The sequence below is a fragment of the Vitis riparia genome, chromosome 11 (genome assembly GCF_004353265.1).
Source record: "Vitis riparia cultivar Riparia Gloire de Montpellier isolate 1030 chromosome 11, EGFV_Vit.rip_1.0, whole genome shotgun sequence".
Classification (NCBI taxonomy): domain Eukaryota; kingdom Viridiplantae; phylum Streptophyta; class Magnoliopsida; order Vitales; family Vitaceae; genus Vitis; species Vitis riparia.
Window position 1 is genome coordinate 1,566,879 of NC_048441.1, and position 26,861 is coordinate 1,593,739.

At 40.4% G+C, this 26,861-nt stretch overlaps 1 protein-coding gene across 1 annotated transcript; it reads right to left on the reverse strand.

Moving 5' to 3' along the window:
- Positions 1–1,848: 1,848 nt before the first annotated feature.
- On the reverse strand, positions 1,849–26,661 carry LOC117924471 (adagio protein 1). The gene is made up of 2 exons (XM_034843085.1): positions 26,164–26,661; positions 1,849–3,967 (listed from the first exon to the last, which is right to left on the reverse strand). The coding sequence occupies exons 1-2, from the start codon at positions 26,388–26,390 to the stop codon at positions 2,359–2,361; spliced, it is 1,836 nt and encodes a 611-aa protein (XP_034698976.1). The 5' UTR covers positions 26,391–26,661; the 3' UTR covers positions 1,849–2,358.
- Between the last annotated feature and the right edge of the window lie 200 nt (positions 26,662–26,861).

Here is a 26,861-nt window from a genome sequence, read left to right on the forward strand (position 1 = left end):
TACAAAGCAAATATTCAATCTAGTACATAGCATCATATGCATAAGGCTACCCACAACTAATGCATAGGTTATTGCCTACTTGCTCTCTTTCTACTCAAGTGTCTTAAGACACTGATCTTAGGAACTAGGAACTCCATGCCTAAAGGGTAGGAAACCCTTTTTGGAATCTTGTGTCACACACTTGACCAAGGGCTTGTTAATGTAAATGGCTTGAGATAGTGTAAGTTTCTTATTCTTACAGTCCCATAGTTATATGATTGTCTTCCCTGTTGCAAAGCCTGGCCAAAGCGAAATCAGCTACTTTTGGGTTGAACTTCGAGTCCAGGAGGATGTTTCCTAGCTTGATGTCATAGTGGATTATTCTCTGTTGGCATTCTTCATGCAAATATGCAATCCCAGGGAGTTTCTAAAAATCTATCACCTTGTTTTCCCGAAATAAGAACATGTCAAGGTAGTTGTTCGCCATGTACTCGTAGACCAAGGCTCTCAGGCTACTCTCAAAGCAGAAACCATGGAGCCAGAGGAGGTTCAAGTGATGGATTCTTCCAATGGTGCTCTCACTTCACCCATGAATTGTTCCTCGATTCTCTCGTCAGAAGTCCCGCTTAGAATCTTCACTGCCACTATAGTTCCATTAGGGAAAACCCCTTTGTAAACTGCTCTAAATCCCCCAGAACCCAACAAGATGCTTAAGTTATCGGTGGCAATCCTGAGCTGCTGAGAAGTGAATCTGATAGACTTCTCTCTTTCCTTATCGTTGAGGAATTTATCCATGGTAGGTGTCAGAAACTGCCCGTCTGGACTAGCTGTGCTGCTTCCTGTTCGTCCTCTTCTTCAGCATATTACCATAATAATTACGATCTTTACCGCTATGATCACTGTCACAGATTTTGGATTACAGATTAACAGATTGGGGAATAAACAGACAGAGACTCAACTCAAGACCTGTAATTAACCAGAGTTCTGAAACCATGTAATGTCATCAACCAAATAATTATACTCCATGTTTTTTCATATTTTTCATAGATAAACCAAATATGAAAAAATTAGTATGTTTTTTCTTTCATTAATACTTTCTTAAAACCAATTGTAGTCTAAGGGGGTTTAATCTAAACACCATTGAAAAAACCCTAAATTGCTACAATCTCATAAAACCGGGATTTTTTTCGAAACTAGATGTAGTTACTAATTCATGATCTAGAATCTAAAAACACTTAGTCTAGATTTCACAAGAATTTTTATGAAACCTTTCATTTGCTTGTCTTGGATGAAAGTTTTATTTTTCCAAAATATATCCTAATTTTTTCTTATGATGATCAATTCAAACATATACCTCAATTACCATTCATTTTTTAAAAAGTTGAGTGATGAGCATGGCTACCACCCTTCTGCTCCAATGGAATGGAACAAAATTGCTCTTTTGTGGTTCCAAGCTTACTTCCATTGATCAAGCAAAGTTGACCCTAACCCTAGCCATTCTTCAGTCCAAAGTACACAACATGAACCAATCTGTAAAACAAAAATTAGAGACTTTGTTAGAGGATTATCACACTCAACCTGTAATTATCAGGCAAATATTCTGGAGGTCAAAATTGAACGATGTAGCTTGTAATGTCATCAACATACAAGAATAAAAAATTTCTTGGATCAAAGATATAGTCCGCAACGGTCATGCTTCAATCCTTTCATACTATCGTAACCATAGAGGAGGGAAGTGGAAACTACCATTGTGTATGAGCAAATGAAAAAGAGAACTAAAGGCAGAAATTGCAGGGTGAATATCCCTCAAACCATTGAAATTGAGGCTGTAAGACGATAAACATGATCCAACGCCCGACTTAGAATAGGTTTCAACCAAATAATAAGTTAGAAATGGCATAGTAGAGCTGCAAAAAGGTTCCATTACACATACAAGACACAAACAGCGTGTTATATCGCTATATATACAAGCACATTTTCTTTTCTTTTTTTCTTTTTTTCTTTTTTTCTTTTTTTATTTTTGTTTTGGTTTTGATTTCGGGTTCAATACACACTTGAAAGGTATCACATGGGAATACAAAGACAAGAAAGGGACTAAGCCTACATATGGAGATATACCTATCTGCTTATCGAATATTACTAACCTAAAATAACCTGTTAACATGTTCATTCCAAGTCACAACCAGTAACTTCCTCAAGAAAATACACTACACAAAACCAGTGAGAGAGGTACTGGAAAAAGCAATATCTGTCAGAGATTTTATAGCAACCGCAGCAACAACCTGCATCAACTGATTACTCAGTATGCTCCCTCTTCTTTTGTGGTTGGAGACCTCTGGTGATTCCTCTGCTATAGTTTGCCGTTCCATTTCCTCTGGATTAGGTGACCGAACTCGCCAAAGACAGCTCATGGAGCTCACTTAGCATCCACTCCTCCCCAGTTTGACCACCAAGAACTATAGCCCTTGTCCCTCCAACAACACAAGTACTGTGTCCCCAAGCAAATCTTGGGGGACGCCCTGGTACATTTAATATCCTCCATGTAGGCTTTTCATCAGTTGGATCCAGTAGGTAGAGCTGCGAGGCAGAGTGAAGCCCAGCCACAGAACCACCAAAGATTAGGATTCTACCCCCTGGGAGGCTCACAGCCACATGGTCAAGCCTAGGAGGAGGTGCTATGCCTGCGGGATTTCCAGCCCCAGGCATTCCACTCCCAGTCACGCATCTCCAACACGGATTGTCCTCACTCAAATCCATTGTGTACACATCACTAGAGCGGAACCGGAGAGGGCCACTCTTGGCCAGACCCCCAAACATCAATATTTTCCTACCACCATAAACAGATAATGTGTGACCTAAGCGCGATGGTGGGCTCCATGCTACGGGTATCTCTCTCCAGATGGGTTTCTCCATCGAGAGATCCAAGAGAAAAGTGTCACTAAGAAGTACTCCAGAATCTGCACAACCACCAGAAACTATTAACTTGGTGCCATCAAGGGTGCAGGAGCTATGCCATGATCTTGGAAGTGGAGGAGCCAATCCAGAGATTTCACGCCAAGCTGGAGGCTTGGCATCCAAATCCAACACGAAAACGTCATTGAGTAAACCTTGTCTTCCACAACCTCCAAAAACAACCAAATTAGACCCATTTACACAAGTCAGTGTATGACCCCATCGACCAGGTGGGGGGGAGTTCACTTGGACATGTTGCCACTCGGGATTACTAGAATTTAAGTCCAATACAAAAGTGTCATTCATTGGCTGCATGTTAACACCTTCCCCACCAAAGAGAACAACCCGACTACCAACAGCACATGCACTGAAATTGCAACGGGAGGGTTCAACAGCACCTCCAACAGTCAGCTTCCTCCATGCTGCTGCTTCAAGTGTTGTCAGCTCCCTTGCCAGCCTACCCCACCCTAGTTGTTTTGCCCCTGGCACCGTCTCTAAAACACGAGTTGTCTCACTTCCCCATGCGTTTTGGCAGACCATTCTCCAAAGATCCTCATTCTTTGTTATTTCATAAAACCGCCTACAGACAGAGCCGATGGAAGCAATATCTCTTGGTGTCAAAAGTGAAAGTATCTTGAGAGACAGGACTTCATCGCTCAATTGCATTATCCCACAAACCCCACGACAAATATTTCGATTCCCAGCTGGAACAGAAGGGTAAGAGGGAAAACCAGAACGAAATCGACCTGATGATCGTGCAGATTCCTTTGCCAAAGATCCCGGAAGTGGACCCAAATCAATATTTGCTTCTGTGAAGAACTGGATACCAATAACATGTGTTATCGTGTCATCATCTCCATAAATAGGGGTCAGCCGCAATCTGTTCATCAAAGGAGATCCATCTTTCCTAAAATTTAACAAATCACCATGAAATTCAACACCATCCTCAAGGCATCTTCTTATTTCTGAAACTACTGTAGAGTCCACCAATGGATGCCTTCTTTTGGCAAATGGGCCTCTATACTGCAAGAACCGGCTGAAACCAAATCCAATATCCCCAAAAAAAAAAACAACAATTTCAATGATCAGTATTTAATCCAATATAAATAATGCCTTATAAGACTATAAAAAGTTACCGGAAAAAAAAAAAAAAAAAAATTCAGTAGTTAATGACCCATGTGAGAGAGAGAAAGAACAGTCATTTCAGCTGATGTGCCCCAATATTGGAGCACGCAGACAACAGAGAATCCTAAAAGAGACATACACAGTGTACAGCATCACTAGCAGTTCAAAAGCAACCACATACAAAAACGCATACATAGCATGTTTGCATAGTCAAGACAGAAAGAAACCAAAATTCTGTTTAATACGTTAATAAGGTTTACCAATGTCAGTACAGCAACTAATGCAAAAGCATGTTCAAGAAGCCGCAAATGTAGTCAGTGGTCAGCAAATAGTAATGGTTGAAATCTCAAAGTAGTTGAAATTTCAACTGGGCAACACCTAGGCCAGTACTTCCCTAGCCAGAACCTGTGTATCTTGCATTAGGGACAAGGTGAAGATGGTTGCTGGTGAATTAGTTGGCCACCAATAACTCAGATACATTGGCATTAGGTGCTTCATTGATTGAGTATTACATTTTGATTGCATTCTTCTCAAGCAATGTGATCACCAGAGATATTTGGCTTGTCCATGCAATTCAGAACAGCTACATCCGACAGCTGCACATGAAAACCCAAGGACACAACTAAACTAAAGCTCCAGGCAGGGTCAGGTTGAAGGCCAATCTAAGCCCAATCCTAAGATTGGAAGGATGCCCAAGCTTAACCAGTCCAACCTCATGTTGGAAGTATTCAACCTAAGAACTGACTAGATCAGGTGAGGTTTGGTTGGGCAAATAATTAATTCTTTTTAAGTTAGTTACTCCCACATCAAACCATGTGGATTTGGATTTGCATTTCTCAATTTATTTATGGTCATGTTTCAATTGACCCAAATTCAAACCCAACAGTCTGATTGCCACCTCTAAAATGAAGTGGATCTTTTAGGTAACGTTTGTCCTAGCAACATTTTCTAAAGGGACAAAATTGCACTTCTATTACTTGTCCACAGCAAAGTACTTCCAAAGATGCACTAATTAAGTTTTTTTTTTGTTGTTTGTTTTGGTAAGAGAATGTATTAGAAGCGCAAAAAAACGCACGAGAGAAAAATGCACTAATGAAGTTATATCCAATACAATGGTCACTAGACAAATAGTCTCAAAAGCTCTTCATTAGAAGCCACAATTAAAACAAAATAGCCTTATTATGAGATGTAGAATCCTCCCCATCTTGCTCTCTGAAGTTTATTATGAGATGTAGAATCCTTAGATGAACAATGCCGGTAGCATCCCCTGTTGGTAGGTGCTGGTTTGGTGTGGAGTTGAAGACTTTTGAGATTAGCATAGAAGAACACAAAGGAAAAGTGAGCGGTAAGATCTGTGAAAGAGGCCCTAAGTTTTCTTCATGGGTCAAATTTGGAGGGAAAAGTTTAGCTCTGCTGCTAGAAGGGGTTGAGTCATGTTGTGGGCTAAAGGAAAGAATCCCCTTCAGGAAGCTATGGTCGGAAGGAGATAGAGAATACAGCCTGGAGATCCGAAATAATAGAGCAGGAAGATTCTTGTTTTGCATTGTAAGAGACGCGGGGAACAAAAGATTTTCATTGGCTTTTCCTGAAGGGAGAGGATTTGTAGGAGGCTAGAAAATTCTCGCTAGCAAACTGAGAAGTTTGGGAGTCTCTCCCCTTCAATGGAAAGGAGCCCTGCTGAAAAACCTCTTACCTTCTCAGGCTTCACCCAGCAGTAGTGTAGTCAGAGACCCATCTCCCCCTAGGGATTCCCCGCGCCTCGCGATGCCATCTGGCTAGAAATGGAGAAAGAAACTCTGGACAGGAACAAGGAATTGTTGGGCAGATGCCTTGTGGGCTCTTGGGAAGGTGACTCTGATCGTCTTCCGGACCCCGTTGCTTTCGGGTCGTGGCGAAGAACTCATGGTTCTTGGAAGGGAATCTTTGGATGTCAAATATGAGAGCAAATCTCTTGCTTCTGGAGTTTGAATTTGAGGACGAAGCAGAGAGAGTGTTTAACTCAGGGTCGAGATGCTTCAGAGGTAGAAGCTTCTGCCTAGAAAAATGGAAACCATCCATGGGATGCCTTGAGGGAGTTAGAGGGGAAGTGCGCCTCGTGTGGGTCAGAATCTTAGGTCTTCCTCTGCATCTCTGGGGCAGAAGTCTCTTCAAGAAATTTGGAGACTCTTGTGGGAGGTTCGTGGCCGTGGACGAAAACACTGCTGATCGTCGGAACCTCAAGTGGGCCAGAGTCCTCGTCGAAACCAGAGGATGGCAACACCCAAGTTCGCTGCAGGTGGTTGCTGGAACCTCATGTTTTGCTTTGCAACTATGGTGGGAAGATGAGCCCTGCTTCTCCCCTGTGATCCCCTCCCACGGGTCTGGTGTTTGGAAGATTGGGGAAGACGAAGTGAGCCCTTCACGCGCTAAGGGGAGCGTGGACTCCCGGCCCTCTTCCTCTGTCCTCCCGCAGTCTGAAAAGCTGCCCTCGCCGGTCATGGGAAGTGGTGCCCCTACCTCGGACAAGACTGATGCAGCTGCTACCCCTTCCCCAACCCACGAAGATGAGACGGGCCGGCTGTCTCCTGGCCGTGATGTGGAGACGGGCCAATGTTTGGACGCCCTGGTCCATTCGGGCCTGACTCGTGGCGCTTCCTTTGGGCCTGGGCTAGGGAAGGCCCAAGACTCAGCCTCTTTGGGGTCTTCCTCTAAGCCCCTCGGTCCAGCCCATCTTAACGACTTTGGGCGAGGAAGCCCTAAGTGTTCGTCGAGCCGGTGGAGAGAAGCCCCCGCTCCGACTCCTACCTTCGCAGTTCCTCCCCAGATGGAAGCATGGCCCCGCTTGGACACGCCGACGCCAGCGGCTGAGCCTTCCCTCCTTGCCGAAGCTTGCAAATCTCCCCAGAGACAGGCGTCGCCCCTTTTGGATGCGTCGACGTCAGCGATCGAGCCCTCCCTCGCAGTCGAAGATTGCAAAGCACCCCAAAGGCAAGCGTCGCCCCTTTCGGATGAGTCGCCGCCTGTGAAGGAGCCTTCCTCTCCTGCCCAACCTCGAGATCCACAAGGTACCCTTTCTCTACCCCTGATCTCCTCGAGAGGGGAGCCATCCTCTTCTTCTACTCCATTCTGGGATTCGGGGCTTGAGAGGGGTAAGGGTCGATGCTCTAGTCAGCGGAAATTGACGACAAGGGAAGAGGAAGCGACGCCGAGCCCTCTGTCCATGATGCTCAGAGACGGGTCGACAGTGGTTCTGACGGAAGCACCGAGCTCTGATCCGGAAACTGACGTGGCAAAGCAGAGAGACATGTCGGTTGCTCATCCAAGTGAAGAAGGATGGTCAGATGAGGAGATCTCCAAGCTTTTTCATTTTAGTAGTGTATTGGGAATGCCTGTTGAAGGGCATGAAGTAGAAATTCTGGCCTTGCTTAAGAAACTGAAGCTGAGGACTGGAAATAATTCCCTCTGCAAGAGAAGGAAGAAGAAAAAATCTTGCACCACCCGCTTTGAAAGAGAGTTAAAAAGATTGGAATGCTCTGTTAGTTATGGGGAGACATCCGGGATAACCAAAAGATCCGGTCATAGCTCCTGGGATTTGATTCCAGTTGATTAATGAGAATTAAAATTCTCTGTTGGAACGTCCGAGGGATTAATGATTGTGCAAAAAGAAATCTGATTAAGGGAGTGGTGAGGAATCAAAAACCAGATTTGGTTTGCCTCTTGGAGACGAAGGTGAAAGAAGTTTCTCCGCAATTGGTTAAAAGTGTGGGAGTAGGAAGATTTCTCAATTGGGCTTCAGTGGACGCTAGGGGTGCGGCAGGAGGTCTCCTTCTCTTCTGGGATAACAGAGTCTTGGAGAAGTTAGAGATAGAAAGAGGGGGGTACTCCATCTCTGTTCGCTTTAGAAACTGCGCTGATGGATTCTCTTGGATTTTCTCTGGAGTTTATGGGCCAGTGATAGGCAGTGAAAAGGAAGATTTTTGGGAGGAGCTTGGAGCCATCCGTGGCCTCTGGGAAGACCCCTGGTGCATAGGGGGGGATTTTAATGCTGTAAGATTTCCAGAGGAAAGAAGAAATGCCCCTAGATTCACAACGGAAATGAGGAGATTTACTGAAGTGATTGAGGAGCTGGGGCTGAGGGATTTCCAACTGGCTGGAGGTCCTTTCACTTGGATAGGGGGTTTGAACTCCCAAGCTGCCTCTAGATTGGATCGCTTTCTAATCTCAGAACCTTGGGAGGACCACTTCTCTGCCATCACTCAATCAGCTCTCCCTCGCTTGGTCTCGGATCACAGCCTCATAGTTCTAGAAGCTGGTGGATTCTCATCAGGCAAAAGTCCCTTCCGTTTCGAAAATATGTGGCTGAAATTAGATGGTTTCAAAGACCTAGTAAGAAGCTGGTGGAATGGCTATTCAGTCGAAGGCTATAGTAGCCATTGCATCGCTGAGAAGATCAAAGCTCTTAAGAAGGACCTTAAAATCTGGAACAAAGAGGTGGTAGGCAACGTTTCTTCTAATAGAGCAGAGGCCTTCTCTCGCCTGCAGCAATGGGAGGCCAAGGAGAATGAGAACCCTCTGTCTCCTGGAGAAGTGGAGGCCAAAAACAAGGCTCTTGAGGACTATAAGAAATGGGCTCTGTTGGAAGAAACCTCTTGGAGACAAAAGTCAAGAGAAATCTGGTTAAAAGAAGGCGATAAAAACACCAAATATTTCCACAAAATGGCCAATGCTAAGGCAAGAAGAAACTTCATGTCTAAGATAAAAGTGAATGGTGTGAATCTCTCTTCCTTGGATGATATAAAAGAAGGTGTATGTAGGGCCTACCAGGCCTTACTCTCAGATTCAGGGGATTGGAGGCCTAGTATCAATGGCCTTAACTTCAAGGAGCTGGGAGAAGGTTCGGCCAGCAGCCTAGAAGTTATGTTTTCAGAGGAAGAAATTTTTGCAGCCCTAAGCAGCTTCTGTGGTGACAAAGCCCCAGGACCGGATGGTTTCACAATGGCTTTCTGGTTGTTTTGTTGGGACGTTGTTAAAGCAGAGATTTTGGGCCTCTTTAGAGAGTTCTACCTCCATGGGACTTTCCAAAGAAGCTTAAATTCCACGTTCCTCTTGCTCATCCCTAAGAAAGAGGGGGCCGAAGACCTAAGAGATTTCAGACCAATCAGCTTAATAGGGAGTATCTACAAATTGCTTGCCAAAGTCCTTGCCAATAGACTAAAATCAGTGATGGGGGAGGTGATTTCAGACTCACAGCATGCTTTCGTTCATAGGAGACAGATTTTGGACGCTGTTCTCATCGCTAATGAAGCCCTTGATTCTAGATTGAAAGGCAACAATCCGGGCCTCCTTCTCAAGATGGACATTGAGAAGGCTTTTGACCATGTCAAGTGGGACTTTCTCATGGATGTGATGACTAAGATGGGATTTGGGCATAGATGGAAAAAGTGGATGAATTGGTGCTACTCTACGGCTACCTTCTCAATCCTCATCAATGGAAGTCCCACGGGTTTCTTTCGTAGCTCTAGGGGATTGAGACAAGGAGACCCCCTATCCCCCTATCTTTTCCTTTTTGCCATGGAAGCCCTTAGCCAATTGCTGTCTTGTGCAAGAAATGGGGGCTTTATCTCGGGTTTCAGAGTGGGAGGAAGAGGAAGAGAGGGGCTGCTTGTGTCCCATCTCTTGTTTGCCGATGACACCTTAATCTTCTGTGACGCCGAAGCAGATCAGTTGCATTATCTTAGTTGGACATTCATGTGGTTTGAGGCGATTTCAGGATTAAAAGTCAATCTGAGCAAAACGGAGGCCATCCCAGTGGGGGAAGGCATCCCTATGGAGACTCTTGCGTCGGTCTTGGGATGTAAGATAGGGAGTTTACCTACCTCCTACTTGGGTCTTCCCCTTGGAGCCCCTTACAAATCTACTAGGGTGTGGGATGCAGTGGAAGAAAGATTCAGGAAAAGGTTGTCTCTCTGGAAAAGACAATACCTCTCCAAAGGTGGCCGCCTCACCTTGCTAAAAAGCACTCTCTCTAGTCTCCCAACCTATTTCCTTTCCCTCTTTGTGATCCCCAAGAAAGTGTGCGCAAGGCTTGAAAAGATCCAAAGGGATTTCTTATGGGGCGGTGGTGCCTTAGAGAATAAACCCCACTTGGTGAGTTGGAAGGCTATTTGTGCTACGAAAAAGAAAGGAGGCCTGGGCATTCGCAGTCTATCTACTTTTAATAAGGCCCTCCTTGGGAAGTGGTTGTGGAGATTAGCTAATGAGAATGAGTCCCTTTGGAAGCAAATTATCTCTAGTAAGTATGACCTCCAAGAGGGGGGTTGGTGCTCCAAAGGAGTGAGAGACCGCTATGGAGTGGGAGTTTGGAAGGCTATTAGAAATGGTTGGGAGAACTTTCGCTCTCATTCCCGCTTCACCATAGGGGATGGCACTAGAGTGAAATTTTGGAAGGACTAGTGGTGCGGAAATCAAGCTTTGGAAGAAGCTTTCCCCATCTTGTTTAATCTTTCTGTCAACAAAGAAGGTTGGGTAGCTGAGGCTTGGGAGGAAGATGAAGTTGGGGGAAGCTGGGGACTTCGTTTTAACAGGCACCTTAATGATTGGGAGGTAGGAGAAGTAGAAAGCTTATTATGTAAGCTTCATCCTTTGACCATTAGAAGAGGTGTAGAGGACTTACTCCGGTGGAAAGAGAACAAGAATGGGACGTTTTCTGTCAAGTCTTTTTACAGTTCACTTTCAAGGGACACCAAGCCCCCCTTCCCGGCTAGAACTATTTGGTCGCCTTGGGTTCCAATTAGGGCTAGCTTCTTTGGATGGGAGGTGGCTTGGAACAGGCTTCTCACCACTGACCGCCTGAAGAGATTTGGTTGGAGCATTCCCAACAGATGTTTTTTGTGTAAACAAGAGGAGGAAACCACAGATCACCTTCTTCTATTCTGTGAAAAAGCTAGAATGTTATGGCTTTTGATCTTCTCCCTTTTTGGGGTGCAATGGGTGATGCACTCTTCTGTGAAAAGAAACCTCCTGGGTTGGCATGGTTCTTTTGTGGGCAAGAAAAGAGAGAAAGCTTGGAGAGCTGCCCCCCTCTGCCTAATGTGGACCATTTGGAAAGAAAGGAATAGAAGGGCTTTCGACGATATTGAGAGGAACGATCAAGATATTAAATCCATTTTTTTGTACACTTTTGTGAATTGGGTTAGGGTATACATAGAGGATCATACATTGTCTTTGATAGATTTCGTTGACTGGCTAGCCACCAAGTAAGGGTCAGGCTTGCTCATCCTTTTGTTTTTTGCTGATTTGTACTTGGTATACTACGTGTATACCCTTTCTCTAGCCTTTTGGCTCTTAATGAATTTTCTTTACCTATCAAAAAAAGTTTTCATTTGAAAAACATAAACATCTTATATAAACATATAGCCATAAACACGTAATGAATTTTTAAAACAATAATGTAAAGAAGTATCTCACATCATGTTCAGGTTGGCTTAGGGTGCCCATGGGCTCAACCCGAGTCCAACCCAAATTAAGTCTGGTTAGTAATGTTACATTATTCATGACAAAAGTTTCCTTGAATTATAAATGAAATATATACAATGGTTTCAGGACTACATAAATTAGGAAAAGGAGCAAAAGTGAAAAGTACAACTCTAAGTTGAATTTTCCAACCAAAACAATGGATACATATCATAAGATGGAACCACAAAATAAGTGCGCTCTCTAATTTTTCTACATCACAACCTAACAAAAATTAGAAATACATTCAATGCTCAAGCTGCACGGTAAATAACTTAAGATCTTTTTGTTAACATACCACCTAAGTCTGCATTTGAAGTCCAAAGCAGCATGTTAATAATAATCTTCTTTTATAATTTAGGTATTGTCTCACCCTAGGAAGCAAACTCTACAAGGACAACACTTCAAACTACACAATGCATGTATATATTTAAGAAAATTAATGCAGAACAGTAGAGCATAAAGAATTAACAAAAGACAAAGTATATGATGCAGGATCCTTAGATTTCAGCACTATAGAAAGAAGGGTTGCTCAAGCTTATCACATTTTGTTGTCTGATTCAACAAATTGGAGACCTAGCATCAATGGGATGTTGTTCAAAGCCTTAGAAAGTCAAAAGGCTGATGCCTTAGGGTGCCTTTCTCTGAGGAGGAGGTGTTCAGCACTTGGTCATATTTGAATGGGGAAAAGGCTCCTGGCCCTAATGGGTTCTCTTTGGACTTCTGGCAAGTCTGTTGTGATTTTGTGAAGGGGGAAGTGTTAGGCTTCTTCCGGGAATTCCAAGATCAAGAAAGGTTTGTAAAAAATCTGCATGTCACCCTTTCTTTGTGCTAATTCCTATCAAAGGTGGTGTAGACGATTTGAAAGATTTATGGCCAATTAATCTAATGGGTTGGTTGTATCAACTTTTAGCTTAGGTTCTAACCAATAGGTTGAAGAAGGTGGTGGGAAGAGTAGTTTCCATGTTCCAAAATGCCCTTGTAGAGGGAAGACAAATCCTTGATGCAGTTCTTATTTCTTCTCATTGCTTACTTGTCAAAAGAAAAGTCACAACCTGTTTAGAAATGAAAATATCCAAAAATGGAATTGAAACAAAGTAAACTTCTGGCATGGAAATGCTTAAAAGCATATAATCAAGACTTGTGCAAAATAAATAAGCCTGAAAAACAAACAGCTTAACAAATCAACAATTCAACAATGAAAATTGACAAGCTATAAGGAAAAGAAAACAATTCTTTAAAACCTAATATTTATAATAAGCATTACGAACTTTGATGATCAAATGGTTTCTTAACAGCAAGAAAAAAAAAATCTAATAGTAGGCTTAGTAGCATGAAAACACACCTAATGATATGACTGCAACAATATATCGTGCTGCTATGCAATAATTACATTTGACAATGATATTTATGACACATTGAAGCATCAGAAAAATTTACATAATAAGGTTACAATTGCCCCTGCCAAGGAATCCATAATGAGACATGACAAGAACAAGGATCAATACTATCAAATGCTTCTAACCTAAGAACTATGATCCATGCAAATGGATTTAACATGGCAGTCCAACAAGAATAGAAAGTAGCAGACACTGAAGCAATTCCCCAAAATCTAGAAACATATGTAATTATGCAAAAAATGAACATGTATGTATTTATCTATATTTCAGTTTACATGTTCATAAAAGGATCATAGCAAAAAATAAAAAGGGTAATACTAAAAGCAACTTGAGAGAAAAAGAAAAGCATACACTCTGTTTCTATGCACATTTTTGAAGTAAATAAAGGTTTACACTCAAGTGCTCAATAGGTCTCAAACAGGACAAAAGCAGTCACGGCATTATGTCTGAAAGTATTTGAAACACCAATTGCCACCAAGGAGAAGTGTCAAACATATCATGGTTATTAGTCTCCAATAGAGAATAATAATGTTTTCTTCTTATTAGCAATGTATTAAATGTAAACTTTACAACCTTCCATCATGAACTCAAACAGATGGAAGAAGTATCCCACCTCAATTAAACAAAAGTACTAAAGCTTTTAAAATAAGAAAGATTACTATAATTTCCCTTTTTTTCCTTAAAGATTTGCTTCAAGATGATCATTACAGATTACAATAATACAAATTGTAAAATAAATTTACTTTATTTTCTCTTTTTCTCCCAACCACACTCTTTCATAGGATGATTCATTACACCTGTTCAATATTAACAGTAAGGTTCTCCATTCACCCACAGTGATTGAAAGCATAAGCAATCCAGAGTTCTAAAATTTTCAAAAATATCCTTTTAACATACCAAGTTAATTGTAAATTTCAAACTGACTTTCCTTTCATCTCTTCTCAAATATCTTTAACAAGGCACTTCTATATGTGATTGATCTTTCCGCTAAGCAAATATAGCAAGATTTTTGTCGTTTCCAATCAAAAAAAAAATATATATATATCTAGCAAGATTTTAATCTTTCTTTTTCCCTTTTAACATACCAAGTTAATTATAAATTTCAAACTGAGTTTCATTTCATCTCTTCTCCTCAAATATCTTTAACAAGCCACTTCCATATGTGATTGATTTTTTCACTAAGCAATATGGCAAGATTTTAATATTTCTTTTTCCAAATCATTAACTCCTCATAATCAACCTTATTCCCGTTTTTTTAATCACAAACAAGCATTTTCAGTCATCAATCAATTGATAAATATAAGAAGGATAAGCAATCCTTCAAAGATGCACAAAAGTTGGTAGAAATTAACAAAAAATTAGAACCACAAAAACTAGCCCCTCCTCGTAAAAACTTGCTATACAGGAGAAAAAATATTGGATACTCAAGGGGGAAGGAAATCTCCAACAAAGGAGGTCACATATGCTTTGCTCCTTTTTTGGCTAATTGATCATGGACTTGGTTAGCTAAAAGAAGAATCCAAGAGAAAGAACAATCCAGCTCATTCGCAGTATCGATGATTTTGCTCATCCAATTGTCAAATTTCATTAACCCTTTTCCTTATTAGTCATCCAAGATATTGCAATAAAAAATCTCCCTCTACAATTAGATTGGATAGAGAGAGACTTTTTGCCTACATCAAACCCTCCAATAATGTCAATATCTCTGCCTTAATGGCTAACCCCATTTCTGCATGCTTAGAGAAAGCTCTCAATACAGTGCCAAAATGATCTCTAATCACACCTCCAGTACCTACCTATCCAGAGTTACCCAATAAACATCCAAGTTTAACTTTACTGAACCTACTACAAAGGGTAACCAGTCAATCATTATGTTCTTCTTCAAATTGATAGAATAGCAAGCACTCTTTCAATCTAGCATTAAAAGACACGATGGAATATCTGCAAAAGGTTAGGTGATCAAGGCCCATATAGAAGGGGAAAAGAAATCGAGTCCTAAATGGCATCTGTCGATCTCCATTTATCCTTGAAAATCCTTGCAATCCTCTCCAACCAAAAAATCAAATCAAATACAAGACAACCACCTACCAAAGAATCTTCCCTTTTGGAAGGCTTCCAAAGAAAATTTCCATCATCTTTGTTGTGACTCCAGGAGTAATCCAATCAAGATTGGCAATATTGAACAATCTATGCCAAAAGGACCAATGCAGCTGGACAATGAAAAATAAATGGTCAGCTAATTCACTACTCTTTAAGCACATCACACGATTGTCTGGACTAAGAGCTTTGTTAGGCCTCCTCAATTGAAGCAAGTTGTTGGTAGTAACCTTCTTATTTGCCACAAGCCAAGCAAAAGCCTTAACCTTTGGAGGAGCTTTTGAGCTCCAACTTAGCCAAGTAGGAGCAAAAGAAGTAATAACAGGAGAATGAGGAAAGATTAAGAGAGCTTTATAGAAGAAGCTCATAGAGAAATGTCCAGAGGGAGTCAATGACCAAACTCTTTCATCTATAAAGAGAGGTGATATACATATACATGAAGCAAAGAAGAAAGAACGCTAGTTAGTTCCTCAATCTTTGGATCAAAAAGGTTTCAATGAAAATTGAAATTCCAAGATGAATTAAAAACTTAGCTACGATTCAGTAAAGAAGGAAGCAACCCACACTCATTAAGTCAAAAGGCCGCTAAAGTTAATATCACATCATATAATCATACATTCACTTAATAGATGGAATAGTTTTTAATTTTCAATATTTTCACATCTCAATCCGTAAAAGCATATCTTATGTCAACTTTTATCTTAAAAAATTTCTTACTAATGCATCCAATCAAGTACATAAGATTGTTACTATTTTTTTTTATAGGCAATAAACCAAAAAAAAAGCACACCAAAGTATATTGGACATATACCGTAGACACCAAATGGCAATGTCAAAAAAGAAAGAACATTAAAAACAGCTCTCTCCCTCAGTTACGTGAAAACATCAAATGTGAGCACTACCCTTGCCATGGGCATGGATATGAAGATGAGCCAAATGTTGTCAAACAAAAGACAAAAAGAAAATGTTCATTTTTCCATAGGTTCCAAATGATATCCTAATATTCCTAATCTACTTCTTTCATATTTCAAAAATTATTGTTGTTTGCATGTAAGGATAGTTTTGAATGAACACTTATTTCACCATTGAATATAAAAGAAGAAAAATTAGAATACTTTGACAATTTATCATGTTCTTGTGTCCTAATATTAAGAGGTTGGATAAATTCAATGCACGTGAATACATAAATACAAGAATCCATATTACAAACCCTAGTAAGGTAGTAATAAACTTTAGTCTAAGGAATGTGGAATTACCTATCAAGAAAAATAGAAATATATATATTTTTTTAATAGCCAAATAGTGTGTATATATATATATATATATATTAATAACGCCTATGCAAACAGTGCAACAAAGCACACACAATATATGAAGCTAAAAAAGCACACTGGAAGTGGAGAGAATAGCATAAAAAAAAAAAAAAAATAGAATTCTCATCCTCACTTAAAAGCCTAGCATTGTCAAAGAAAGATCATCTATGTATACTCTTGACACATTCCAAAAAAGTAGTCACTAAAGAAGCTTTAAGTGTTTGTTTTCACTATTCTAAGCCTTCAAAGGACCTCTTATTTCTTTCCTTCTACAATGTCTAAAATTTATTTTTATTTTTTTTTATAGGTAAAGAAAATTTTCATATAAAAAGAGACACCAAAAAAGCAACTCAAGGTATACAATACCTATGCATCCCCCTCTAAAAAGGCCAAAAAGAACCTAGATGGCCCGGAAAACAACCTTAATTAGAGCTCAACCAATCAATAAAATTAACTATAGTTAAAGGGCAGTCAACTATAAACAACTTAGCCTCTGACCAAATAGAAAGAACAAAAGAATATTTCACTCTCTAGATTGACAACACATCATCCTTAAAGGCCAATCTATTTCTCACCTTCCAAACCGTCCAAAAAATGTAAAGAGGAGCAGCTCTCCACACCTTCTTGTGCTTTTTGCCCACAAAAGAACCATGTCAGTTAAGGAGAGTCTCTCTAACTAAAGAAGGCAGCAACCAAGACACCCCAAATAGAGTAAAGAGTAAATCCCATAAAGCCCTTGTTTTTTAACAATGTAGAAGGAGATGGTCTATGGTCTCCTCTTTCTCAAGACACATAAAGCATCTATTTGCCAAGGCCCATCCTCTAAAATAGACACAAAGGAGCGGTCCTCCATGTTTTTTTTCGTTTCTTCCCATGAAAGATCTACACCAACCTGCCATATTTCCTCCTACTAAAGAGTGCATCACCAAGCCACCCCAAACAAAAAGAAAACCAGTTGCCACAGGATACTTGCTTTAAGGCAATGAAATAGTAAACGATCAATCAATCCTTCCTCAACTTTACACATATAGCATCTATTTGGCATTATTCATCCCATCCTTCTATACTAATCAATCACTAAAATTCATTCCCATGTTACTTTCCATGCAAAGAGCCCCCACCTTCACAAGTACCTAGGGATTCCAAATGATGTTTTTAGGGAAAGGCTCTCTTCTTCCTCAAACTAAGGAGTGGTAAATGATTTAATCGAGAACTTGCCACACTTACATTACTTCCACCCCAATTTTTTTTTTTTTTTTTTTTGGATAAGCTACTTCCACCCTAATTTGTCATCCTCCTCTCTACTAACTGAGCTCTTCTACATATTCTATAAAAAGTCTTTCACCCCTTCAATCATTCAATTATGAATTATCTTGAGAAGCAAGGACTTCACTCACTTCCCTCCCCAACTTGCTCCCACACCACTGCTATACATGAATCTTTATCGTTGGCTATAAAGAATAATGTCAAGAAAGGCACTTCCAAAGATAAGTCTCCACATCATCTATCCCTCCAAAATTTGGCCATTCTTCCATGGCCAATTATGAAATGAGATCTGCTCATGAAGGACTCCCACCCATTTCTAATGACCTTGCATGCACCCAACCCATGATCATCCCTCACACCCTTTGAACACCAACCCCTATTCCTTCCCTAAATTTTTGTGCTATTAACATTTTTCCGTAAGGATTCCCTATGATTTAAAAATCTCCAACTACACTTGCCAAGGAACATCTTGTTAAGGGTAGAGAGATTTCTAATGTCAAGACCCCCATACTTTTTGTTCGAATAGGCTATGAACCAATTAAGGATATGGGTTTTTTCAATGATACAAGCCCCACCCCACAAGATGTTTCTTTGAATCTACTCCAATTTGTACAATCACCTTTATTGAAATGGCAAACAAAGACATAAGATAAATTGGTAATTTCAACAATGTACTTTTAAGCCCTTAAGGCCCGACTCAAGTGGTAAAGGATCGGGAGGGTTTGTGGGAGGTTCTAGGTTCAAGTCCCAGTGGAGACAAAAAATTTACCTATCCAAAAAAAAAAAACACAACACCTCTAGTGAAATGACAAATTAAGACATAAGATAAATTGGTAATTTCAACCATTTTTTTTTTAGGTAAGAAAAGATCAATTAAGAAGAGGCGCCAAAAAACCGACTCAAGGTATACAATACCTATACACCGACCGCCAAACTGACCAAAAAAGTTCAAATAAACAAGCACCCAGCTGGGTCAAAAAACAACCTTAACTAGAGCCCAACCAATCATTAAAACTAACTATAGTTAGAGGGCAATCAACTATAAACAACTTGGCCTCTAACCATAGGGAAAAAACAAAAAAGTATTTGAGTCTTTCGATTGACAACACATCATCATTGAAGGTCAATCTATTTCTCACCTTCCAAACCGTCCAAAATATGTAAAGAGGAGTTATTCTCCACACCTTCTTGCGCTTTTTGCTCACAAATATACCATGCCAACTAAGGAGAGTCTCTCCAACTGAGGAAAGCAGCACCCATGACACCCTAAACAAAGTAAATAGCAAATCCCATAAGACCCTTATTTTTGTACAATGAAGATGAAGATGGTCTATAGTCTCTTCCTTCTCATAACACAAAAAGCATCTATTTGCAAAGGCCCACCCTCTTTTTTTAATTAAATCCAAGGTTAAATTTTGCCCCATGTAGCCTCCTAAACAAAGAAGCTAATCTTGGGCTACACCCACATGTTCGAAATGCAACTTGAAGGAAAAAGAGAAGGGTTGTCCGGCTCATAAACATAGTAAAGGGATTTGACCGAGAACTTTTCACTCTTTGTTTCGGTCCAAAACACCATGTCTTCCACATCTCCGCGCACTCTCTTCCTGTGCAACCGCTCCAAGAAGCTTTCCACCTCCCAATCATTAAAGGCTCTTGAGAAACAAGGATTTCATCCCCCCCCCAAACAGCCAAAGGGTCCCAAATATCCGCCACCCACGCTTCCTTATTATCAGTTAAAGCAAACAAGGAAGGGAAGGACATGCACAATGGAGAATCCTTGCACCACTTATCCCTCCAAAATCTCACCCTCCTCCCGTTCCCTACCAAGGAGGAAATCCTAGAACTTATAAAGTCTCAATCCATCCTTATCCCTTTCCAAAGCCCCACACCATACACCTCTCTCACTTCCCAAGAACACCATCCCCCTCTATTTTCCTCGTACTTCCCTCTAATCACTTGATTCCACAAAGCCTCTCTCTAACCGCCTCCCCAAAGGAAATCCCTTTGAATTTGCTTTAATCTTTGTCTAACTGAGTTTGGCATGCGCATCAAAGACATAAAATAGATGGGTAAATTCGACAACATACTTTGAATTAGGGTCGCCCCCACTCCTTTGGATACGTATTGTCTCTTCCACATAGCCAACCTTCTACGGAACCGCTCTTCCACACCATCCCAAACTGTCACTGACTTAAACGATGCACCCAAAGGAAGGCCCAAATAAGTGGACGGGAGGCTACCCACTCAACCAAAATCCATAGCAAGATAATCAATATTCTCCACCCTACCTACTAAAATTAGTCCACTCTTTTCCAAGTTTATTCTCAACCCCGACACGACCTCAAACCACATAAGCAACCAGCTAAGATAGGTCAATTGATCTTGGGAAGCTTGGCAAAACACCAAGGTATCGTCAGCAAACAACAAATGGGAAATCTGAACCCCTTTTTTACTCCTACCCTTTTTTTTTTTGATCAGAAACGAAGAGAAATATATTAATAGAAGGAAAGATACAAGAGAAAGAAAGAAAGAAAAAGCAAAAGAAACCACTAGAAGGATGAGAGGTCCTTCCTACACAATCTGAACAACATAAAAACCCCCAACATTAGCTAAAAACAAAGAGAAACCCCCCCAAACTCAAACTTTTGAAGCGCAAACCTCACTCCAGTTGAGTTGTAACACATTTAAAGGAACTCCTCTAAAAGCTACAGAACAAGAAGCCCAAAGAGAGGAATAGAACAAAATCAAATCCCATAACGTCTCTTCCGATCTCCCCTTATCCTCAAAAATCCTATTGTTTCGCTCTTGCCACACTATCCAAACCAAAGTAAGGCAAGCAACTTGCCAAAGAGTCTTGCCTCTTAAGGAGTTCCCCAAGCCTTTAAAAGCAATAACCAACATGTCCACAAACCTCCTTGGAGGGACCCAAACCAACCTAGCTAGCTTGAACAACTTGTTCCAGAGTCCAATGGTAATTTTACTCCTACCCTTCACCCTCCAACCCGACAAAAAACCTCCATCCACTGCCCTCTTAATGAGACAACTAAACACTTCCATAGCAATCACAAATAAATAAGGCGAAAGCAGATCCCCTTGCCTCAAACCCCTTAAGCTTTGAAAGAAACCCGTAGAGGTGTCATTAACCAACACAGAGAAACTTGCAGTGGAAATGCACCACTTGATCCACCCAACCCATTTTCTGCATAACTTTGAGAAGAAAGGATCAGTCCACATGGTCATACGCCTTCTCTCTCTAGGTGGAATTGGATTTCACCTTTAAGAAGTTAATGCCATGTATCTCAAATTCCAATTTGGATTTATATTTTCATTAGAATTCCCTTAAGAGTGGAATTTCTTGTAAAATAAACTTCTTGTACGTTTTTCTAGTGGGAATAAGATTTCTTTTTTAATGGAGGAAAGTTATGAGATAGAAATGAATCAAACCAACTCTACAAGGTTTGTGGAGATAGAGATGAATCTATGACAATTTGTAGAAGATTTGCAGAGAAGGCAATGTGCTTATAATAATTTTACAATATTTATGGGAATGATTGGATGAGATGGACTTATAACAGTTTTATAGGGTCTACAGGGATGGAGATGGGCTTATAATGCTTTTTACTAGGTTTGAGATATGAATGAGAGAGAGCATGAACCTAGAACAGTTTTACAAAATTTCTGGAGATCAAGGAGAGAAGGTAAACACCCAGCATAACATTGAAGGTAGGTTTATTTCATGGTTTAAATGAAGCTAGGAAGTATGGGTTTGGTTCATGGCCCATATGGATCATCAAACCACAAGTTGTTCATGGCTTAGGTTAGGGTGAGATACTAAGAGCAGAGCTCAGATTTTCAGTGGACCTCTTTATCTTGTTCATGGAATTGGACAAGGTTTGAGAAACTATATTAATTTTGCATTCATTTCTGATATTGCAATTTCTTTTGCTGTTGTAGCATAAGTACTTCAATTAGCATAACAAGTAATCTCAAAGCTTTCCTATAGCATAAACAAACAAGAAGGTCAATTTAGGCTGATAGCTTATGTGGGTACCTTGTCTGATCCTGCACTGTGGGAAAGACTATCAGTAAGTGGTTCATCTCTCCCTGCATTCAAAAAGGGAAGGCATGTTCTCCTTCTCGTGTAGCAATTGGAGGAGAAGCCCTCAGGCTTTTTTTTTTTTTTTTTTTAATCAGACCTCAGCCAATTAGAACCTCCAATTCTTAATGAGCTGAAACTAAAGAATTGCCAGGAGTCATGTTTGTAAACCCTACTTCCTATGGAAGGAACCTCTATTTATTTGGTGGTTGAGAAGGAGCCTTCAAGTGATTACAACCTCCAATTCCTGATATGCTTTGAGTTGAGATTGTAAACTCTTATCTCTATGAAGAGAAACCTCCTTTTTAGATGGTAGTTGAGTAGGATCCCTTTAGGGTTTGAAATCTCTATTTCCTACCAGAAGGAAGTATTGGGATTGATTTTTTTTTTTATTTATATGTGCCTTTGGAGGTAGAGTGCTCTATAGGGGATTGGGCATATATTCCATTAGGCGAGTTGGGGCAAATTGGGGCAAATTGGGATAACTTCAATTCAAGCTTGAAGGGAAAGCATATTGGAGCTTGCTTCAATGAGTTGAGCAAGGATCCATTAGTAGATAATGAGAATGTTGAACACCTTACTCCAGCAGAGGATGTGATGCCTGTGACAATTTTAAGTCCTCTTTCTTTACAATCACAGAAAGAATATAGACCTGAAAGAGTTCAACTAGGGCATTACTTTTCGGGTTCTTAACAAGATGAGGGACTTTAGCTTTTATACCTAGGAGTCTCCTTTAAGGGGAATGAATAAAAGCCGATGCAACCTTTTTAAGTCATACAAATGAGTAGGTTTCAGCACAAGCATGACTCAAAAAAGAGCAAGGAGTTGGACTTCAGCAAGGAAAGAAAATTGAAGAGGATATCTAGAAAGGGATATGAGTGTAAGTAAGATAATGTCAGCAAGGGATAGGAAGCTAAGTGCAACCATGGATCAGAATCATCTTTTGGAATGTCAATGATCTTTAACAGTGTGAAGAAGGGTGAAATTTTAAATTCACCTTCGAGGATTGGAAGGCCAATTTATTGTGTACTCAGAAAACTAAAGTGGTTGTCTTTCTTTCAAACTTCTTCTGTTGTATTGGTTATAATAAATCCCTTGATTGAGCCCTTTTTGGAAGCAAACACAGGAGAATCTTAGATTTCTGGGACAAAAGGTCATAACAGAAGCTGGACATAGTTATAGGGACCTTTCCAATCCCTTACAGCTTTAAAAATGAGAAACATGGATTTATATAAATTTTCCAGGGGTATATGGCCCTCTCCTGTCAGAGAAAGAAATAATTCATTCTGGAGGGGATCTGTGCTGATTTGGGCTTTAAAGGGATCCTTAGGGTATTAAGGTGATTTCAATGCAAACTGCTTTCCTTTTAGGAGGAACAATTCTGGCAGATTCTATGGAGCAATAGAATGTCTTCAGACCATTACAAATTTTATGTGTAGGATTTTCCCAGGGGAGGTGAATGTTTTGCATAGGCTGGTAGGTTGAACAACCAATTGATGTCTCATATAGTTCAGTTTCTTGTCTCCTCAGAATGAGAGGATCAGTTTTCAAATGTCGCACAGAGTTTGCTACAAACATGTTTCAGACCAGCTACTTTTGCTTCTAGATTGTGATAGCCTCAATTTTGCTAAAAGCCTAAAAGAGGAAGGTTTCGGTGTTAGGGTGAACGCTTGGTGGAATAGTTATATGCTTTTCCAAAATCTTTCTTTGAGAGTGACAAAGAAAATGAAGTTTCAGAAGGAAAATAAGCACATGAAATAAAGAAGATCATTTAGAATGTGACTCATGGATAAAAATTAAGAGGTGGAATAAGATGGAAAAGTTCAGAACTTCCAGGCTATAGAAGGCGGAGTCACAGAACACTGATTGAGAAGAATGCCAGCCATGTGTTGAATTTGAGGAAGTGAAGAGGCAAAAATTTAAAGCATTTAGATCTTAGAATTTAGAAAGGGGCCATAACATGCAGTTCTTTCATCATTTAGGCAACGCTTATAAGCAGGTGAATCCCATAGGAGGAATTATGTTTGATTGGGATTTGGTGCATGGGGTTGAGGAAATCAAATCAAGAATCTTTTCTTAGATCATACTCAGACTCGAAGGATCTACAATCGCACAAGCTTACTTTTTCACTCCAATTGTTCAGTTGATAGAGCTTTATTAGAGCAATAATTTTTCGCAATGCAGTTTTTGATGGCTTTGAGGATTTGATAAGGTTTGGTGCCAAGTGAATTGAGTGGCAGAGTTCGTCTCTTCTCAATGAGATTTTTGGTTCTAAAAATTTTTTTCTTTCTTTTCTTTCTCAATAGGTGAAGAACAATTGTATTAAAAGCACCAACCAAAAGGGCGCATAAAAATATACACATCATATACAAGGCACCAAAGGCCAAAAGAAACAGAGGGGAACATCAAAAACAACACCCTCATGTTACTTAAAGTTCATCCAATCAACAAAAGCCAACAGTGACAAGGAGCAATCTCCTATGTGCACCCTAATCTATTCCTAAAAAATGTACATAAAAAAATTGTTTAATTGTTTAATCCATATTTTTAGCATTTATGAAATTTCTTCGATTTCTCTCCTTCCATATGGTCCAAAATGTACACAAAGGTGTCGTTCTCCATGCTTTCTTCCTCTTCTTCTCTAGAAAGGATCTACGCTAGCTAAGAAGGACATCTCTAACTAAGAGCATCACCCACTGAACACCAAACAAAGGATAAATTAACTATCATAGCATAACTGCTTTGGAACAATGAAAGAGGATAAGATCCATTGTTTCTTCTTCTCCTTTACACAAATAACATCTATCGGCAACCTCCAACCTCTCCTTTTGAATTGATCTAAAGTCAGTATTCTTCCCCACAAAGTTTCCCAAGCAAAAAACTTAACCTTCATCAAGACCCAAAGGTTCTACACAATGTCGGATGGAAACATCTCCTTTCTACAATTTGTCAAGGAGGAATAAAGGGATTTAACAGTAGATATGTCACTCTTTCAAATCCACCAAACCATGATATCCTCTAAATCCTTTCTAACCGTCTACACTTGCAATTTCCTAAAAAAAGTATCCACCTCTCTTGATTCCCAATCATTATTTTGTCTTGTGAACAAGGGATTCCAACAAACTCCTTCCCCACTCTAGTCCAGTTTTATTTTTTTTACAAGTCTACCCAAGCATCTTTTGCAAAGGTTATAGAGAACAACTCAGGAAATGCCTCTTCCATGAACTCATCACCATATAATCTATCCTCCCAAAATTTCACCTTCCTACCATTTCTCACCATAAACCCAACCCTTTTATTAAACTCCTCCCACCTGTTACCAATAGCCTTCCACAACCCCACTCCATATCCTTCCCTCGATGCTCTTGAACACCAACCCCCCTCTTCCTCCCTATACTTCCTTATAATCACTTACTTTCAGAGGGATTCATTATCAAATGCGAATCTCTAACACCAATTTCTAATGAGGGTCTTGTTTAGAATTGATAAACTTCTAATACCTAAACCCCCACCCTTTTTCTCCATGAAAACCGTTGACCAGTTCATCAAACCGTAGACCAAAATCTAACATTTTGGTCAATGCATTTAGTTGCAAACACGATAAGCTCCCAGCCATCCATCAGGTCTACTTCCATCAACCTATCCGGTACTTCCATTAGGTGCAACGTATAAGGGCAAGGCCATTTGTAACAGGCCCCATAAAAAGGATTGGCACTTGAAAAAAGAACCAACTTGTGAAAAGGAAGCACGTTAACCCTCCTGAAGATTAGTTCATCAATCCATCAAGTGCACTATATGTCTTTCTTATTATTATCTGTGGCAGTTTGAACTTCTCAATCCTGCTGTTCCCTAGTTTCCTAGCTTCCATGCTCCTTTTTCCCCTCTTCCTTTGCCCACTTCAAGCCATCAGATTACTAGACAAGCTACATCACCACCATTAACTAATTAGCCTCCTCAGTGCTAAAACCCACATCAGCACTCCTCGCAGAACAACCCCAAACATATTCGAATCAGCCCTAACACTAACCATGGTCAGTCATCGCTCCAGATTACCACCTTCCAATCTAAAGACCTGAATTCTGAGCATTCACAAGCTATCAACCGATTCAACCAGAGAGTACCTTGCTTGTCCAAACTGAACCATCTGGTTGTAACACAACAGACGAAAACAAATTCCAATTCTACATTTTGTGTTGTTTGTTTCCCAAGAAAAATGAAAACCCAACCTACCCAAACAGTTTCACAATACCTAACAGAAAAACATTCAAAGACCCGATTCCCTTCCCTTCCCCCAACGCTTTCTCAACAAACAAAATTGCCGATTCCATAACGAAATTCAAAAGGAAATTGCATCTAAAACCTCTAAAATTCCAACCAAAAATGCAAATTTCACCAACCCCAAGTACCAAACAAATCAAGAATAAATAAATAAATAAAGACTGACCAATTGCGCCCGAGGACCTCTTCAGCTTGATACCCTGTGACCATCTCGAACATGGTGTTGACGTAAATGATAGGGTGGTCAGGCTCCAAAGCGTCGGTGACAACGAACCCACACGGCGCCGTCTGTACCAAGCCCTCGGCGGGAAACGGAAGCGGGCCGCCATCGCTGAGAAGGAAACCCTCCTCCTCTTCGTCGCCGCTCAGATCAGAGTTGCTGTCCCATTCCATGGCTACGCTCTTAGCACCAATACCTCCTCAACCCATAACCCACCTCCAAACAAGAAGCAGCCAAGGAGCCAAACCCTAGAGAAATTGAGAAGTGGGTGTTTGGAAAGTGGGAAAAATCTGGAACGAGTGGTGGGAAGTTTTCAAGAAATCAACGATAGAATCATAGAAGTATCCGTGAAAGAGAGAATGGTAGAGATGGAAATGAAAAAAGAGAATCGGTGAAAGCGCTGGACTCAGTTGCTAGCCTTTGCGCTTGGGCCATACGCGAGGTAGCATATGCCCACCGCCTACTGGATAACGCAACCCAATCGTGCGTGACACATTGCACTCCAAGTTACCCGACATTTCTCGAGTTTTGGGGCAAAATAGTCCTTTCTCATAAAAGAATATCAGTTTTAGCCCTCTCCTCACCGTGACATTAAAAATAAAAAATAAAATAAAATAAATCAAATTCAAATTGAAACCTCATTT

Excerpts from the sequence above, each read along its gene's own strand:
- LOC117924471 (XM_034843085.1), bottom strand. The coding sequence starts at position 26,390 with ATGGAATGGGACAGCAACTCTGATCTGAGCGGCGACGAAGAGGAGGAG. Across the intron at positions 3,968-26,163 it reads GAGGTCCTCGGGCGCAATTG|CCGGTTCTTGCAGTATAGAG; the intron begins GTCAGTCTTTAT and ends ATTTGGTTTCAG.